Consider the following 19702-nt stretch of genomic DNA (forward strand, 5'->3'; position numbering starts at 1 on the left):
ATGGATTCTCCTACCACTGCTATGCTGATGACACCCAGCTATACCTCTCTTTTCATCCTGATGATCCCTCGGTTCCAGCTCGTATCTCAGCCTGCCTGTTGGATATTTCACACTGGATGAAAGATCATCATCTTCAGCTGAACCTCGCAAAAACGGAAATGCTTGTAGTTTCTGCCAACCCGACTCTACACCATAACTTTTCAATCCAGATGGATGGGGCAACCATTACTGCATCCAAAATGGTGAAAAGCCTTGGAGTAACGATTGATGACCAACTAAACTTCTCTGACCACATTTCTAGAACTGCTCGATCGTGCAGATTTGCACTCTATAACATCAGAAAGATCCGACCCTTCTTATCTGAACATGCAGCTCAACTCCTTGTTCAAGCTCTTGTTCTCTCCAAACTGGATTACTGCAACTCTCTACTAGCTGGGCTTCCAGCTAACTCTATTAAGCCTCTTCAACTGCTCCAGAATGCAGCAGCACGAGTTGTCTTCAATGAACCTAAACGAGCACATGTCACTCCGCTGCTAGTCCGTTTGCACTGGCTGCCAGTTGCTGCTCGCATCAAATTCAAAACTCTGATGTTTGCCTACAAAGTGACTTCTGGCCTTGCTCCTTCTTATCTGCACTCACTTCTGCAGATCTATGTGCCCTCCAGAAACTTGCGTTCTGTGAATGAACGTCGCCTCGTGGTTCCATCCCAAAGAGGGAAAAAATCACTTTCGCGAACGCTCACGCTCAATCTGCCCAGTTGGTGGAATGAACTCCCTAACTGCATCAGAACAGCAGAGTCACTCGCTACTTTCAAGAAACGACTAAAAACTCAACTATTTAGTCTCCACTTCACTTCCTAAGCTGCAATTGCCTCTTTGAATATCACACTAATTGTACAAAAAAAAAAAAAAAAAAAAAAAAAAAAAAAAAAAAACTACTAACACTTCCCTTCTTAGACTTTACAGACCTGAAACTTGCCTTTAGTACTTATTCATTGTTGCTCTTGGTTGTGTAAATTGCTTCCTTGTCCTCATTTGTAAGTCGCTTTGGATAAAAGCGTCTGCTAAATGACTAAATGTAAATGTAAATATATATATATATATATATATATATATATATATATATATTAGTGCTGTAAAAATTAACGCGTTGACGCATGCGATTCATTTGAAAAAATTAACGCAATTAACGCAGTTTTTTTTTTTTTTTTTTCCTGTTGTGGCCAGGGGCAGACACCTGGCAGTTTCCCGCTGTTTCGATGTACTTTTTGGGCAGGGCTGATAATCATCTTATGTCATCATTTACTGTCATCATGACAAAGATAAAATAAATCAGTTTTTGGAAATTAGTTATTAAACTATTATGATAAGAAATGTGTTGAAACAATCTGCTCTCCGTTAAACAGAAATTGGGGAATAAATAAACGGGTGGTGGTGGGGGGGGGGGGGGGGGGCGAAAAATTCTGACTTCAACTATATATATATATATATATATATAGTTATATATATATATATATATATATATATATATATATATATATATATATATATATATATATATATATAGTTGAAGTCAGAATTATTCGTAAAAACTTTCTGGATAAGTTGGCGGTTCACTCCCCTGTGGCGACCCCGGAATAATAAAGGGACTAAGCCGACAAGAAAATGAATGAATAAAACAAACAAAAAGAAAGAAAAAACGAAAGTAGTGATAATATAGTAATAATAGAAATTATATTGATGCTAATATAAAACAGGTTAAAAAGAAGCATTCTGGGAGCTTGTTAATTAGACGGTGTTCCAGAAATAGAAAGGAACAAACAGTTCTGTCTGAATGGAGCTTCTTTGTTTTCTGTGTTATTTAAAACACAAATCTCATTGGCACCGCTGTGAAACTGTCAGTCCTCTGAATTACGATTCATCATCTGCACGTGTGTGTGATCGTGTCAGATTTCCAGACTTCACATGACTTTAGTAAAGACAGAAAATAAACACTGATATTCCTCTCTGATCTCCTGAACTAAACCCTTGGCATCTAAAGTCTGTTGATGTGCATCTTTGAGAGAAAAACTGACTGTTTTCCTGCAATTTTTTGTTTGATTATTTGTTTGAGATTAGAAAAATGCTCAGTTGCGAGATCACAGAGCTTAAAAGATGTCTGTTTTGTATTGATTGAATTGCGATGTCTTTTGCTTTTGACTCTTTGCTTTGCACCACCGGATTGTATATTTATGCACATTTCAATTTATTTATAAATATACTGCATTATTTAATTTTAAATGTAAGTTATAAAAAAAAAATCTAAATTTTCCCAAGTAAAGAAAATCAGAATAAATTAAATAATTAAAATTATATATATATATTCCTTTGCTGGAGATTAGAACTAAATTTAGAAATAGTTTTGAAGCAAATCTTTATGCTTAACAAACTGAATTAATTGTGTAAACTAATGGATGTGTTCAGTGGAGTGAGTTTCCACCGTTTCCTCACTCTACCAAAGTAAAGGAGTAAAGAGAAAGAGGCTGAATGGAGGAGGCTCGTTCTTTATCCTCGTGCTGCAGATGCTCTGTTTAACTGTTTTCTCGCTAGTGAAGTGTTCAGCTTTTACACTTACAAAGTCCGTCATGTAAATAACAAATACACCATGGAGCAACACAACTGACTCTTAAAGGGAATGAGAGACGAGACTCTGATTGGTTTAATGCAGGTTATGCTCAAAACACACCCAGAACTCATTAAGAGAATAAGCGCAGCCCTGTTAGACCATGCGCCGGGGCGTATTTATCCATCCTCATAGCAAAAATGGATTCAGACACGTCCTTAATGCTGTTGTGCCATGGGCTTTAGACTTGGTAAATAAATAAATAAATAAATAAGTAAATAAGTAAATAAATAAACTAATAAATAAATAAGCAAATAAATAATAAGTAAATAAGTAAACAAATAAATAAACAAACAAACAAACAAATAAATAAATAAATAAGTAAATAAATAAATAAGTAAATAAATAAACTAATAAATAAATAAGCAAATAAATAATAAGTAAATAAATAAACAAATAAATAAATAAATAAATAAATAAATAAATAAATAAATAAATAAATAAATAAATAAATAAATAAATAAATGTTTGTTATTTTTTTAAATGCACATAAAAATAAATGTAAGGAAAGATTCAGTAGTTTTTGTCTTGTTGCAAGAGATCCTATACATTGTGTTCACACACACCTGAAGCTCTTGACCAACACACTGATCCTTGATTACCACTGCCTGACTTATTTCTGTTTCATCTGAGGTTTTATTTCCCAAATGTTAAGACCTGCCAAAGATCAGATCATGTCTTATGTCCTGATACAAAGAAAGTGCACTTTAATAGGGTGTCCTAACATGTTCACACGACTGCAAATTGGTTTCAGTACCAATGCAACCTCTAGCAAAATGTCACACCGACAGAAAAATATAACAAGATTAAAATATGACCATGTGCAAAATTATTTGTCCTTCTGTGAATTTTCTTTCTTCTTCTAAATATTTCCCCAATGATGTTTAACAGATTCTTCACAGTATTTCCTATAATATTTGTTCATCTGGAGAAAGTCTTATTTGTTTTATTTGGGCTAGAATAAAAGCAGTTTTTAATTGTTTTAAAGCCATTTTAAGGTCAATATTATTAGCCCCTTCAGCAATATTAGTGTTGGATTGTCTCCAGAACAAACCACTGTCATACAATGACTTGCCTAATTACCCTAACTTTACCCTAATTACCCTAGTGAAGCCTTTACATGTCACTTTAAGCTGAATACTAGTCTAATATCCAGTCTAATATGATGTGCTGTCATTATGGCAAATATAAAAGAAATCAGTTATTATAAATGAGATAATAAAACTGTTTACAAATGTGTTGAAATAATCTCTTCATTACACAGAAATTGGGGAAAACTAAATATACAGGAGGTCAATAATTCTGACTTCAGCTGTATATAGTCACAGTCTTCAGTATGGAAGTGCATCATCTCCATATCGCCCGGCTCAAACCCAAAATGTCATTTTATACTTAGATTTCTCCATCCGCTGCATCCGCTGTTGTTCCAGCTCTTTAATGAAACCTCTGCTTCTCCATCTGTAAACATAACCACATTTCTCCCTCTCTCCAAGCCCACGGGCAGGCCAGGATTGTGTCATTTGTTGTACTTTTTGTTTTTTGTCTCTTGTTCGCAATTTAAAAAAGGAAAATCAATGCCTGTCCGCAGCTCCTTTATTGCGATGCAGAGCGGCCTGCATGTGTGCATTAATATGGATAAGAGAGGACACGAGCAGGATTAAAGCAGAGAAGCGCTTCATAATTAACCCAGAACACTGGCTCAGTCTGAACAGTGGGAAGTACATTTTCATACACGTTTGCAATAGGTGGATCAGTGGTTAGCACTGTGGCCTCAAAGCAAGATGGTCGCTGGTTTGAGTCCTGGCTGGGCCAATTGGAATTTCTGTGTGGAGTTTGCATGTTCTCCCCGTGTTGGCGTGGGTTTCCTCCACCACATATTATCATAACACATATTATTACTTACACTTCAAATGATGCAAAGTCACATCTTGTTGTGCATCTGTTGATTCACAACAGAATTTTCAGACTCTAATAGACGTTCATTGGTGTAAAAGCCCTCATAGTTTTGGAGTGTGCTGTATTGTGAGTGATTGGCCTGTAGTTTGCTGTTTTTCGTAGCCTGACTGAAGCTGAAGTAGCTTGACAAACTGCTTTCATTACTCAGCCTGTGCGCTGCTAAAGAAGATGGAGAATCCCGTCTGTGTGTCTGCAGGTATTTGCTCTGATCCTGCTGTTTATTCTTCCACTCTTTCTGTCATATTCCTCTCTTTATCTTACTCATTTCAGTTGTCAGTCTTTGTACGGCTGTTGGAAAGTTTTGAAAATGCTTGAATTTCATTAATCTTCTGTTTTGAAAGTATGAAATGGGCTAATATACAACTCAATACCATACTGCATACTATACTACACTATATTATACTTTAGTATACCATACTATAATATACCACACTATACTATAATATACTACAAAATGTCTTACTGTATACAATATTACACTATACTATACGACACTATACTCTACTAAACTACACTAAATTATACTATCCTATACAATACTGTAGTATACTACACTATATTATACAACAAGACACCACGCTATACTATACAATAACACACTAAACTACACTGTACTCTAATATACTACTTAATACCATACCTTAATACCATACTAATATACTACACTATACTATACCTATACTATGGTATAATATACTACACAATGTCGTAGTGTATACAATATAATACTATACTACACTATACTATATTATACACTACTATACAATACTGTAGTATACCATACTATACTAAAATAAACCACTCTACACTATACTATACTACACTACATTACAGTACACTATACTCTAATACACTATATTATACTATACCATACAATACTGTAGTATACTATACTCTACTATATTATACAAAAAGACACCACGCTATACTATATCACATTAAACTACACTATACTCTACTACTCAATACCATACTATACTGTACTATACTATACAACAAGACACAACACTATACTATATCACATTAAACTACACTATTCTCTACTATACTACTCAATACCATACTGCATACTATACTATACTGTAGTATACTATACAATAATATACTACACTACACTTTACCAAACTATACCACACTACACTACACTATACTATAACATACTGCACAATGTCGTACTGTATATAATATTACACTATACTATTCTACACTATACTGTACTACACTATATTATACACTACTATACAGTACTATAGTATTCCATACTTTACTAAAATAAACCACACTACACTATAATATACTACACGATAACATACTGTATACGATACTACACTATGCTGTACTATACTATACTATACTCTACTACACTATATTATACACCACTATATAGTACTGTAGTATTCCATACTTTACTCAAATAAAACCACACTACACTATACTACACTACATTGTGCTACACTATAATCTACTAAACTACACTATATTATAGTATACAATACTGTAGTATAGTACACTATACTATATTATACTACAAGACACCACACTATAGTATACTATACCACACTAAACTACACTATATGTACAACACAACACTGTATTGCGTACTATACTATACTATATTATACTGTAGTATACTACACTATATTATACACTGCACTATACTATTCTATTCTAGACTATACAAATAGCACATGATACAACTTGATGAAATATATACTTTGACAATTTTGCTGGAAAGTTGCTGGAAAAGTTTGAAAATGCACCCCAAAAGTGTTTGAAAAGTCCTTCAATTTGACTTTGTAAGAGGTGTGAAAACCCGGATTTACTCTTACGCTCTTGCTTCAGAATCTGTATCTCAGCAATGCCAGACCAATTACTGCTACATAATGGTTTCTCCTGCTCTTCATCTCAGTTGTGTTTATCTCCATTTACTTTGATTAACTTCACATTACTCTGTCTTTCATCTTCCGCTGGAAAAAGTGTCCCACGTTCTCTCGGCATGCGCTTTTGTCCTGCATTTATATTCCTGTCATGTTTTATTGGGCGTTCTGGTAAATAAGTCTCATTCATCACTCTTGGTTAGAGCGCCGTCTGCCTCCATTACATTAGGATTCCTGATATGCACATCTTCATCTGTCAAACCTCACAAAAACACTTCAATTAAGATGTTTTGAATGGGATCTGTCCGTGTTTTGAGGCTTTGTGTTTAAAATGATTTTATTTATTTTAATTATTTTAAATTTATTGTTTATTCATCTAATTTCAGTGAGAGTGGGTTTTTTATAGTGCACTTTTTTAGTGTATACATTACCTGAGAATTAAACCTAAACCCATGACATATTATGCAGTATATACAGTTAGTAAGTTAGTTAGTTTGTTTGTGTGTTTATTTATTTATTTATTTATTTATTTATTTATTATGTTTATTTATTTATTTATTTATTTATTTATTTATTTATTTATTTATGTGTTCGTTTATTTATTTAAATGTATCTGTTTATTTATTATGTTTATTTATATGTGTTTATTTATTTATGTATTATGTGTTTATTTATTTATTTGGGTTTATTTATTCATTTATGTGTTTATTTATTCATTTAAATTTATGTGTTTATTTATTATGTTTATTTATTTATCGTGTTTATTTATTTATTTATTATTTATGTGTTTATTTATTTATTTGGGTTTATTTATTTATTCATGTGTTTATTTATCATGTTTTTTATTTATTTATTTGTTTATTTATTTATTTGTTTATTTATTTATCTATCTATTTATTTATTTATTTATTATTTATTTTTCATTTGTGTTTATTTATTTATTTATTTTTCATTTGTGTTTGTTTATTTATTTATTTATTCATGTCTTTATTTATGTATTTATTTATTTATTTATTTATTTATTTGTGGTAATTAATTAATTGATTTATTTATGTGTTTATTTATTTATTTGTTTGTTTGTTTATTTATTTATTTATGCATTGTATTTTATGTATCTATTTATGTATTTAATTTTTGTATAAAAATAATAGGATTATAAATGTTGAGTTTTAGATGCACAAATCAACACTTTGTCTTTCCACATTTTTTCAATCTGCCACTATGCTCACGCCCTCTTTTTAAAATAGCACAATCTCATTTGCATTTAAAGTGACCATTACCAAAATGCCACAATTAGGATCAAAGCCTGAAAGGGATCAGTTTCAGAGAGCTATTAAACATTATCTGTGTGCTACTTTGAGCTCAAACTTTACCACACACTTTATGGACATTAGAGTCTTATATATATATATCTTGTAAAAAGGGGTCTATTAGAGATCCGTGTTATGCAAATGAGACTGATTCACTGCAGAAACACTGAAAAACATTAATGATTCAGCTTTTATGACCAAGTGTTTCGGCTAATCATCAAGTAACAAACTTCATTTCTCACCTTCATTTTATTTATTTATTTTTTGCTCTAAAATGAGCATTCAGAATAACCTTGATGAGCACTGCAGTAAATGAGCCCTGTTTCTGCACACTGATAAACAACACAGTCTCCAGCATCACATATGGTGTAAACATCCGCCTTAGTTACTGTTGCTCGGTCAATTCTCACTGCGTTTGCTCTGCCCTTCACCACTGAATCATTATATAGAGATTAAATACAGAATATACACACTGTAGAGAGTCATTTTTAAAGGGATAGTTCAGTATTTAGTTCAGTACTATTTTTATAAGTAAATGGCACTAATCTACTTGAATAGCATCATGTGCCTTTCCAGACAGAGTAACACACAGCCAAGCATTCAGATACGCCTTCTGGCCTTAATTAATATATATATATATATATATATATATATATATATATATATATATATATATATATATATATATATATATATATATATATATATATATATATATATATGCATAATAAGCGTATCCTTAGTCTGCTGTTGATTATATTTTTTAAAAGCCTGGAAGTCGAGTATAAAGCAAACATAAAAGAGGATCAAACACCTCTTTCTGCTTCCTGCTCGGGGCCAGACGGGAAGTAAACACAGTACAGCCTTTAATGACAGACCTCTAAATAACACTGTAATGCTTTTTAAATGCAAATGAGTGTGAATGAGGGAGTCTTAGAAAGCGAATGCTGGAAAACGCACACTTTTAGACCAAAACAAGCATTTAATTCTTATGTATTTAGTGAATCATAAATATATTCAAAATCTATTATATTATTACGGGTTTAATATATCATTGTCTATATGAATATACTTCAAAAATTCATTTATTTTCAGCCATCATGCATCAATTTAATAGGATGATATTAAGAGGAAACTGAAAGCTCACCTTTAAGAAAAAGCCTTTAAAAGCCAGTCATTTAAACTTGCTTTTTTATTATATTTGTTTTAAGTGTTATGTAAGTTGTTTTATTCAATTGATCTTATTTGACCTTTTTTATACAAAGACTAATGACTGTTGTTATATTGTATGGAAGCCCACCCATGAATAAAAAATGGTAAAGATTATTGCGTTTTTTTTATTGGTTTGTGCAACTTTTTGTGTCAGAAATGCAATTCTGACTCTTTTTAAAAGTTCTAAACTCAAAATAAAGTCATAATACTGAAATATAAAGTCACAATTTTGAGTTTTAAAGTCATAATTCTAAGATATAGTCACTATTCTGAGATATAAAGTCGGATTTCTAAGATATAAAGTCAGATTTCCGATTAAAGTCAGATTTCTAATACAAAAATTCTATTCTGAGAAATAAAGTTAGATTTCTGAGATATTAAGTCAAAATTATGAGATATAAAGTTACAATTCTGAGTTATAATATCATAATCCTGAGATAACATTCTGAGAAATAGTAAAAAAAACTAATATAAAATTGCAATTTTGAGTTATTTAGTCACAATTCTGAGATACAAAGTAGCAATTTTGACAAATAAGGTCACAAATTCTGAAATATCAAGTTGAAGTTCTGAGCTATTTAGTCAGAATTATAAGATGTAATGTCAGATTTCTGATATAAAGTCACAATTCTGAGAAACAAAATCAGAATTTTGAGATATAAAGTCAGATTTATGAGTAATTAAGTCAGAATTCTGGAATATAAAGTCAGAATTTTAAGATATAAAGTCAGATTTCCAAGTTATAAAGTCTGAATTGTGGGATATAAAGTTAGACTGCTGAGTTATTAAGTCACTAATATAACACTAATATAAAAAATTGCAATTCTGAGAAATAAAGTTAGATTTCCGAGTTATTAAGTCAAAACTCTGATATAAACGTAACAAATCTAAGAAATAAAATCAAAAATATGAGATTTAAAATTAGATTTATGGACTATTAGGTCAGAATTCTGATATTCAACATCACATATCTGAGATATAAAGTCGGATTTTTAAGTTATAAAGTCAGATTTCCGAGTTAAGTCTAATTCTGACACAAAAATTCTATTCTGAGAAATGAAGTCTGATTACTGAGATATTAAGTCAGAATTATGAGATATAAAGTTGCCATTCTGAGTTTTAAAGTCATAATTTTGAGCTTTTAAGTCACAATTCTGAGATACAAATTTGCAATTCTGAGAAATAAAGTCAGAATTTGGAGATTAATAAGACGTGTGAGTAAATATCTTGCTTATCCGACTTAATAACTCGCAATTTTGAGTTTACATCTCACAATTCTGGAGTTTGTGTGACACAATTATGAGATGAAATGTCACAATAATCTTTTTTGGTCCCACTTTATATTAAGTGTCCTTAACTATGTACTTACACCAAAAAATCAATACAATGTACTTACTGTGTTCATAATGTATTTGAGAACACTTGATTTATTTATTTATTTATTTATCGTGTTTATTTATTTATTTATTCATTTATTATATTTATTTATTTATTTATTTGTTTATTTATTTATTGGGGTTTATTTATTTATTTATTTATTTATTAATTTATTTATTTATGTGTTTATTTATCATGTTTATTTATTGATTTATTATATAACTGTTTATTTGTTATGTTTATTTATTTATTTATTTATTTATGTGTTAATTAATTAATTTATTTATGTGTTTATTTATTTATGTGTTTGTTTATTTATTCATGCATTGTATTTTATGTATCTATTTATGTATTTAATTTTTGCATTAAAAAATAGGATTACAAATGTGGAGTTTGATGCACAAATCAACATTCGATACAAATTCGTTACAATGTACTAATTGTGTAAATACCTGTATTTTCTGTGTACTTATGCTTGATTGAATACCTAAATACATATGTAATTAAATTATGTAATTACATTTGTAAATACCCTGTTGACAATGCCTTACACCTTAACCTATCCTTAAACCTACCCATTCCACCAAACCTGTCCATAACCCGACTCAAGAGCACCACAAGTGTTCTCAAATACATTATGAGAACAGTAAATACATTGTATTGATTTTATTGATGCAAGTACATTGTAGTTAGGGACACTTAATATAAAGTGGGAGCCCTTTTTTTATCATGCGGAGGCAGGAATAGGCTTCTATGTAGTACGGTGCTATGCAAATAAAGTGAGTACATAAACATGATTTGATAATCATCAAACATTTATGATTATTATTTTGCTACTTTTATTTTTGTGGATGTTTCCCAGAGATGGGTTGCGGCTGGAAGGGCATCCACTGCGTAAAAACTTGCTGGATAAGTTGGCGGTTCATTCCGCTGTGGCGACCCCAGAGTAATAAAGGGACTAAGCCGACAAGAAAATGAATGAATGAATGAATTTTTGTGGGAACTGATACTACTTTTTAAATAAATGAATCACTGTTTTCAGGAAAAATATGACGCGGTAAAACGGCAATACTAATTTTAACAAGAATCATTAGCAATATTTGCAGTATTTTTTCTGTTTTAAAAAAGCAGCATTTGTGAATATAAAGAGACTTGTTTTAATAAAGATTTCAAATTATGAATGCAAAATTGGCAGAAAATGTGTTTAGTCTGTGTCTGCAGCCTGTTGTTTTCCTCAATGAGGATAAAGCAGTTCATATATCCGTTCTGTGATGTCCTGATTATGGAAATACGTCATCATCATCATCTCCCACATGCTGCTTTATTAGATATTTGGGTTAATTTGATCATGCTTTCAGCTGACAGTGTGAGTCTGCTCCTTTCACATGCATTTAGGACAAATTAGCAGCTATAATCATCTGATCTGCACGTTTCTACTCAACCAGAGGATCCAGAATGAGCACAGATTTGAGACGGAGCCGCAAAGGCGTGTGATTGAAAAGCTACGCTGGGATAAATCCCTCATAACACTTGTTGCAGAGCTTGAGTTTACGCTGGGAGAGACGTGCATGAGCTTGCATTCATCTCCGTGGGAAAAAGGCGTGAAATAAAGCCGATAATGAACATTCAGCTGGCTGTCATCGCCACTGAAAACATTTAAGCTGATTAGAGACTGCTCTGCTTTTAATACAGACCTGAAATGACTACAGTTATACTGTATGTCGTAAAAAAGAAACTTCTAAAGTCTGATATTGCAGTGTGTTGCGCTGTACAAAACGCTGGGATTCACACTAATACTTTATTAAATCATTTAACTCATCGCTTTTACAAATGTGGTTTGAACATAAAACAATTAAGTTGTCACGAAACCGCTTAAGAATTTTGTTGTTTCAGCTTATTTTTAAATAAGTACTTTGAACAAGAGGCAAAGATAGTTTCTTGAGTGTGTGTTCTTTGTTATTGTTTAGGAAATTTACCAGCATTTGTTTTCAGATCTAACACTTCTAACCATTCATTCACTCATTTTTCTTCGGCTTAGTCCCTTGTTTATCAGGGGTCACCACAGCGGAATGAATCGCCAACTGTTCCAACATATGTTTTACACAGCGGGTACCCTTCCAGCTGCAACCCAGTACTGGGAAACACCCATACACACTTCTAACCATTCATTCATTCACTTTTCTTCGGCTTAGTCCCTTATTTATTAGGGGTCACCACAGCGGAATGAATCGCCAACTATTCCAACATGTTTTACACAGTGGGTACCCTTCCAGCTGCAACCCAGTACTGGGAAACACCCATACACACTTCTAACCATTCACTCACTCATTTTTCTTCGGCTTAGTCCCTTATTTACCAGGGGTCACCACAGCGGAATGAACCGCCAACTATTCCAACATATGTTTTACACAGCGGGTACCCTTCCAGCTGCAACCCAGTACTGGGAAACACCCATACACACTTCTAACCATTCATTCATTCTTTTTTCTTCGGCTTAGTCCCTTATTTATCAGGGATCACCACAGAGGAATGAACCGCCAACTATTCCAACATATGTTTTACACAGTGGGTACCCTTCCAGCTGCAACCCAGTACTGGGAAACACCCATACACACTTCTAACCATTCATTCATTCATTTTTCTTCGGCTTAGTCCCTTATTTATCAGGCGTCACCTCAGCGGAATGAATCGCCAACTATTCCAACATATGTTTTACACAGTGGGTACCCTTCCAGCTGCAACCCAGTACTGGGAAACACCCATACACACTTCTAACCATTCATTCATTCACTTTTCTTCGGCTTAGTCCCTTATTTATCAGGGGTCACCACAGCGGAATGAATCGCCAACTATTCCAACATATGTTTTACACAGTGGGTACCCTTACAGCTGCAACCCAATTCTGGGAAACACCCATACACACTTCTAACCATTCATTCATTTTTCTTCGGCTTAATCCCTTATTTACCAGGGGTCACCACAGCGGAATGAACCGCCAACTATTCCAACATATGTTTTACACAGTGGGTACCCTTCCAGCTGCAACCCAGTACTGGGAAACACCCATACACACTTCTAACCATTCATTCATTCATTTTTCTTCGGCTTTGTCCCTTATTTATCAGGCGTCACCTCAGCGGAATGAATCGCCAACTATTCCAACATATGTTTTACACAGTGGGTACCCTTCCAGCTGCAACCCAGTACTGGGAAACACCCATACACACTTCTAACCATTCATTCATTCACTTTTCTTCGGCTTAGTCCCTTATTTATTAGGGGTCACCACAGCGGAATGAATCGCCAACTATTCCAACATGTTTTACACAGTGGGTACCCTTCCAGCTGCAACCCAGTACTGGGAAACACCCATAAACACTCATTCACACACACTCATACACTATGACCAATTTTTAGTTAAATAATTTTCCTTTGGCTTAGTCCCCTTATTGATCAGGGGTCGCCACAGCAGAATGAACCACCAACTATTCCAGCATATGTTTTACACAGCGGACACCCTTCCAGCTGCAACCCAGTACTGGGAAACCCATACACACTCTTTCTTACACACACACTCATAGAGTACGGCCAATTTTTCATTCATTCATTTTCCTTCTGCTTAGTCCCTTTAGTCGCCCCAGTGGAATGAACCGCCAACTTATCCAGCATTTGTTTTATGCAGTGACCTTCTTGCTGTGAGGTGACAGTGCTAACCACTGAGCCTCCGTGCCGCCCTTTTCCATACAGAGTGAAATATTTAAATATATTTGTGTGCGTCTGTGTGTGTGTGAGTGTGTGCATTTGTATGTGTGTGTGTGTGTGTGTCTGTGCACATGTGGGTGCGTGTGTAAATGTTTGTGCATATGTGTGCTACGTGTTAGTATGTTTGTATGTGCATATGTGGTCGTGTGCGCGTGTCCATGTAAGTGCATGTGTGTGTGCATGTAAATGTGTGTGCGTGTGCACATGTGTGAGTGTGTGTGTGTGCATTTGTGTGCGTGTGTGTGTGCATGTTTGTATATATGTGTATCTGTGTGCGTATGTGCATGTGTGTGAGGGCATGTCTGTGTGAGTGCATTTGCTTGCGTGTGTGTGTGCATGTGTTTGTGCGTGTGTATGTGTGTGTATGTCTGTCTCAGTGTGTCATTGTGTCATGTGTGTGCATGTAAATGTGTGTGCGTGTGCACATGTGTGAGTGCATGTGTGTGTATGCGCATTTGCTTGTGTATGTGTGTGTGTGCATGTTCGTATATATGTGCATGTGTGTGAGTGCATGTGTGTGTGAGTACATTTGCTTGTGTGTGTGTGTGTGTGTGTGTCTGTCTCAGAGTGTCACTGCATTTTATCACTGCTGTTTCTCTGCTCTCAATATTAACAGGAAGCTTTCATTAACCTGAGGTCAGGCTTCATGTCCACTGGCACACACACACACACACACACACACACACACACACACACACACACACACACACACACACACACACACCAGTGTCATCTCTTCTGCTTCCCCTGATTAGCTCTTTTCTAGTGTGACTGCAGATTCACCCCAATAAAGCGACGGTGTTTCATTGATTAAACGCTCCTTCAAATGACCTGCAGTGTGTCTGGAAATACAGCTTTCCCCCTCGCTCAGGGACTTCAGTCTGAACTTTACTGAGGCCCTAAAGCAGATGAAGAGTGTGTGGGATTACAGTAATGTGCTGTGGATTTACTGTGTGTGTGTGTGTGTTTGCAGGCCTGGCTGACGGAGATTCACGAGTTCGCTCAGCAGAACGTGGTCATTATGCTGTTGGGTAATAAGGTGAGTGAAGGATGATGGGAAACGTATGATGCATCCTAATTTGCATACTACACATCCTAAATAGGGTTCGAATATGGAATTACTGTCTCCAATCATAGTGTGTTGAGCTGAGTATCCCAGAGTCAGCTGTATGGTTTAATATTTCCAAACTGCAGATGTTACTCTAATGGCTAATATTTGCCAGAATGCATTGCGATTTAGATGTGAATAGAACTACAAAAACGTGTTAAGAAACTACAAACATGGTTGATGCGCTATACAGACAGACTTTTGGTCTATATTAATATACTATAATAATATTAACGTGTTTATTTCATGTTTTCTGTGTTATATTTGATATGCAAGAACACTGTGAAGTATATTAATAATATCTGTATTATTATTATTTTTTATATTAATAATAAATAATAATTAATTTATTTTTATTTTAAAATTTGTTATTTATTTATTATAATTTATTTATTATTTATTATAAATTTATTATTTATTATAAATTAGTATTATTATTTTATTGTTGTTATTGTTATTGCTAGGATTAATATTACTGCTATTATTATTATTATTATTATTTAGTTTTGTTATTGTTATTATAATTATTATTGCTGCTATTATTATTATATTGTATTATTATTATTATTACTATTGTTGTTGTTGTTATTACTTCTTATTTATTATTACTACAATGTTGTTATTATTATTAATAAAAAATTATTGTTATTGTTATTATAATTAATATTTTATTACTACTATTTTTATTATTTTTTATCATCACTATTCTTATAATAATAATAATACAAATATTAATAATAATAATAATAAATATTATTATTATTATTACTATTATTACTACTATTTTATCATTTTAAAATTATTATTATCACTATTATTGTTTAATATTATTAATCATTGTTGTTTTTATTATTATTATTACTATTATTGTTGTTGTTATTGTTATAAATGCTATTATTGCCAATAATTTAATTATTATTACAAATTTTATATTATTAATATTATTATTACAAATTATTATTATTACAATTTTATCATCTTTATTATTAATATTGTTATTGTTATTATTAATATTATTATTGTTATTATTATTATTATAACACATTTATTATCATTACAGTTTTATTATTATTATTATTATTATTATTATTATTATTATTATCATGATTATTATTGTTGTTGTTGTTGTTGTTGTATTAAACACCTGAACCTGATATTGCATAACATTGTGCATGCATTCTTAATTGATATATCTTGCAAACAATGATCATAAATCAAACCAATGCATAATGCGTTGTTTATTGATTGATGTATTAATCAATGGAATGATTTATTTCAGGCTGATGCTACACATGAACGCATTGTGAAGAGGGAGGAGGGGGAGAAACTAGCCAAGGTTTGTTACATCAATGCACATAAACATGTATAAAAGAAAACAACAATAATTCTATGTCTGAATCCATTGAAATAACAAAAAATGCATGTTAAAAATGGGAAAACATCAATCATTGTTGTAGTATGTGGAGATTTCACTGATGCATGAGCGTTCAGTGTTTCAGTCACATTCACAATTCTTGAATTAATACTAATATATGCAAATCGCTAACAATGTTTAGCATCTTTTATTGTTTTGTGCAGCTGCTTCTTTTAACCCTCATCATGTATTCAGCTCTGTTTGGACTGGGGAGATATCTAAAAATAAACGAAAACTGAACTGTTATTGGTAAAATGTATTAAATGGGGTAAATGCACTAATAATAAATATAAAGTAAATATAAAAGTATAAGGTAAATATAAAAATTTATTATTTTATATTTTTATATTAAATGTATTTTTTATTTTAGTTTGTCTGCTCATGAATTCAGAAAAATAAGCTCTAAAATTTAATTTAATTTAATTTAATTTAATTTAATTTAATGTGATTAAATTTAATGTGATTTAATTTAATTTAATTTAATTTAATTTAATTTAATTTAATTTAATTTATTTAATTTAATTTAATGTAATTTAATTTAATTTAATTTAATTCACAATTTTTGTTTATTTTTAATTGAACTTAATTTAATATTTATTAACTTATTTTGTTTTATTTTATTTTGCTTTATTTGTGTATTTTAGAGTTTAACTTAATTTAATATTTAGTAATTTATTTTGTTTTATTTTGCTTTGCTTTTTTATTTATTGCATAATTTAGGTTAATTTAATATTCATTAATTTATTTTATTTTATTTTGCATTATTCATTATTTTTTCATTTAATTTAAGTGCATTTTTTGTAATTTATTTTGTTTTATTTTATTTTGCTTTGCTTTTTTAAACATTTATATTTACTATTTAATTTAATTTAGTTTTATTTGTTTATTTTTTTTTTACAAATTTTATTTTATCATATTAGTATTTTCTCGTTATTTATTTTATTATTTTACCTAATTTTATGTGCAAGTTTGACTCATTTATTTTATGCATTAACTCAGTTTCCCAAACCAGTGGAAAGACACATATAAATACCTTTTAATTTTTTTATGCATACATCATGTAAACAAAAACATTTCCACTGATTCTGCAGTTTAATTAAGCTTACAAATTGCATATATTGTATAAATTGTGTGTCTCTCTGTGTGTTCAGGAGTTTGGCGTTCCCTTCATGGAGACCAGTGCTAAAACAGGCCTGAATGTGGAGTTGGCCTTCACTGCGGTTGCCAAGTACGTCAGTCATTTACACAGTTTCCCCCCTACACTTTCTGTTCTAAAAATGGGAGATTAGATGATTATAGCTGCTAAATGCATGTGAAAGGAGCAGACTCACACTGTCAGCTGAAAGCATGATCAAATTAACCCAAATATCTAATAAAGCAGCATGTGGGAGACGATGATGATGACGTATTTCCATAATCAGGACATCACAGAGCGGATATATGAACTGCTTTATCCTCATTGAGAAAAACAACAGGCTGCAGACACAGACTAAACACATTTTCTGCCAATTTTGCATTGCATGTTAGTGCAGCATCTAATATAACACAATATGCATTCATCATTTTGGTATCACTTTATTTTCATGGTCCCTTTAGTACATTTTGTTGATTATAAGTTACATTGAAACTATATTGCAACTGATTCTCATTAGAGATTTAGTAGACTGTAAGGTTGGGGTTGGGGTTGGGGTTAGGGTTGGCATGTAGCTGCAAAATTTCCTATAGTCAGTTAAATGTCTGCTGGTGGAGCATTGTCAGCAGATATTAAGCAAAGAGTCTAATACTCTAATGAGAATTAGTTGGCATGTAGATGCAATGTAATCAACAAAAATAATACTTATTCTTATTATAATTACTATTTTTATTATTTGTATATTATTTGTATGTTATTATTATTAATATTATTATTATTATTATTGCTATTTTATTATTATTATTATTATTATTAGGGGTTCGAGCGCGAAGCGCTGAAACCCTATTGTTTTTGTAAGAATTTTTATTATTATTATTATTATTATTATTATTATTATTATTATTATTATTTTACTTCTGCCATAATCACTATTGCCCAGGCCAAACCGTAAGGCCTATTGGCTTCAAACTTGGTCAGATGGTAGTACTCCTCACCGCTACTCAGATCCAAAGGCTCGTCAAAATCGGGCCATAGGTGGCGCTACAGCGCTAAAAACAAAAAAAATTTAGTAATTTGGCCGCCATTTCTAAACCGTTTGTCGTAGGCTCAAAAACTTTACATATTTGGAATCCTTGGTTCAGCCCGAACAAAAGTGGAGTGACTCAGATTTTCTCTACGACGCACCGTTTTTCCGCTACATCGCGATTTGTCCGACACCTACTTTTGCGAACTAGTCCTAGGGTTTTTACCCAATCTGAACCAAACCAGTGTAGAAATGTTCTCTGGACACTGAATAGCAAAAGTTATTGAAAGAAAGTTGAAATGTTGATTTCACGCGAAACCGTACGCAAAAATGTAACATGCTAATGTAAGCTAAAAGCTAATTGTAGCTGTAACTTTTGAACGGATTGAGATATCTTCATCAAACTTGGTAAACAAATGTATAAGGTCAATTTGAGGTGACACTGCAAAACCCGCAAATTTTGGCCACATGGTGGCGCTAAAAAGCTTAAAAAACATAAAAATTACTCTAACCTCACAACAATTTGTCCAATCAGCTTGAAATTTGGCATGCAGTGTCTTTGTCTAACGTGTCATGACATACTATAAGGACATTGGCATATCTCAAAAAACATGGCCGCCATTAGCCAATTAAGATTAAACAACCATTAAACTAGGTTAACGATGAGTGATCGGAACGAAACTCGGTGGGCATGTTCGACTCATGGTCTTAGAGGTCTGTAAGAATTTTGAAAGAAATCCGCCACTAGGGGGCGATTTTGGTTTTTTTGAGAATGTAATTGATTGGTTATTACATAAAGTTTTGCACAGCCACACAAAATACATATCATATGATAGGCCTGCTCATACCGAACAGTCTGACACTAAAAC

General features: G+C 32.3%; 1 protein-coding gene across 1 annotated transcript in view; it reads left to right on the forward strand.

Moving 5' to 3' along the window:
• The window catches only part of rab26 (RAB26, member RAS oncogene family), a 112059-nt gene that overhangs the window by 89118 nt on the left and 3239 nt on the right, over positions 1-19702 (forward strand). Inside the window, exons 6-8 of the mRNA XM_087275610.1 lie at positions 15129-15194; positions 16543-16599; positions 17829-17905. Coding sequence (XP_087131736.1) covers positions 15129-15194; positions 16543-16599; positions 17829-17905 — 200 coding nt within the window. The remainder of the gene's footprint in view (positions 1-15128; positions 15195-16542; positions 16600-17828; positions 17906-19702) is intronic.

The sequence above is a fragment of the Danio rerio genome, chromosome 12, assembly GCF_052040795.2.
Source record: "Danio rerio strain M-AB ecotype USA chromosome 12, GRCz13ab, whole genome shotgun sequence".
Lineage (NCBI taxonomy): Eukaryota > Metazoa > Chordata > Actinopteri > Cypriniformes > Danionidae > Danio > Danio rerio.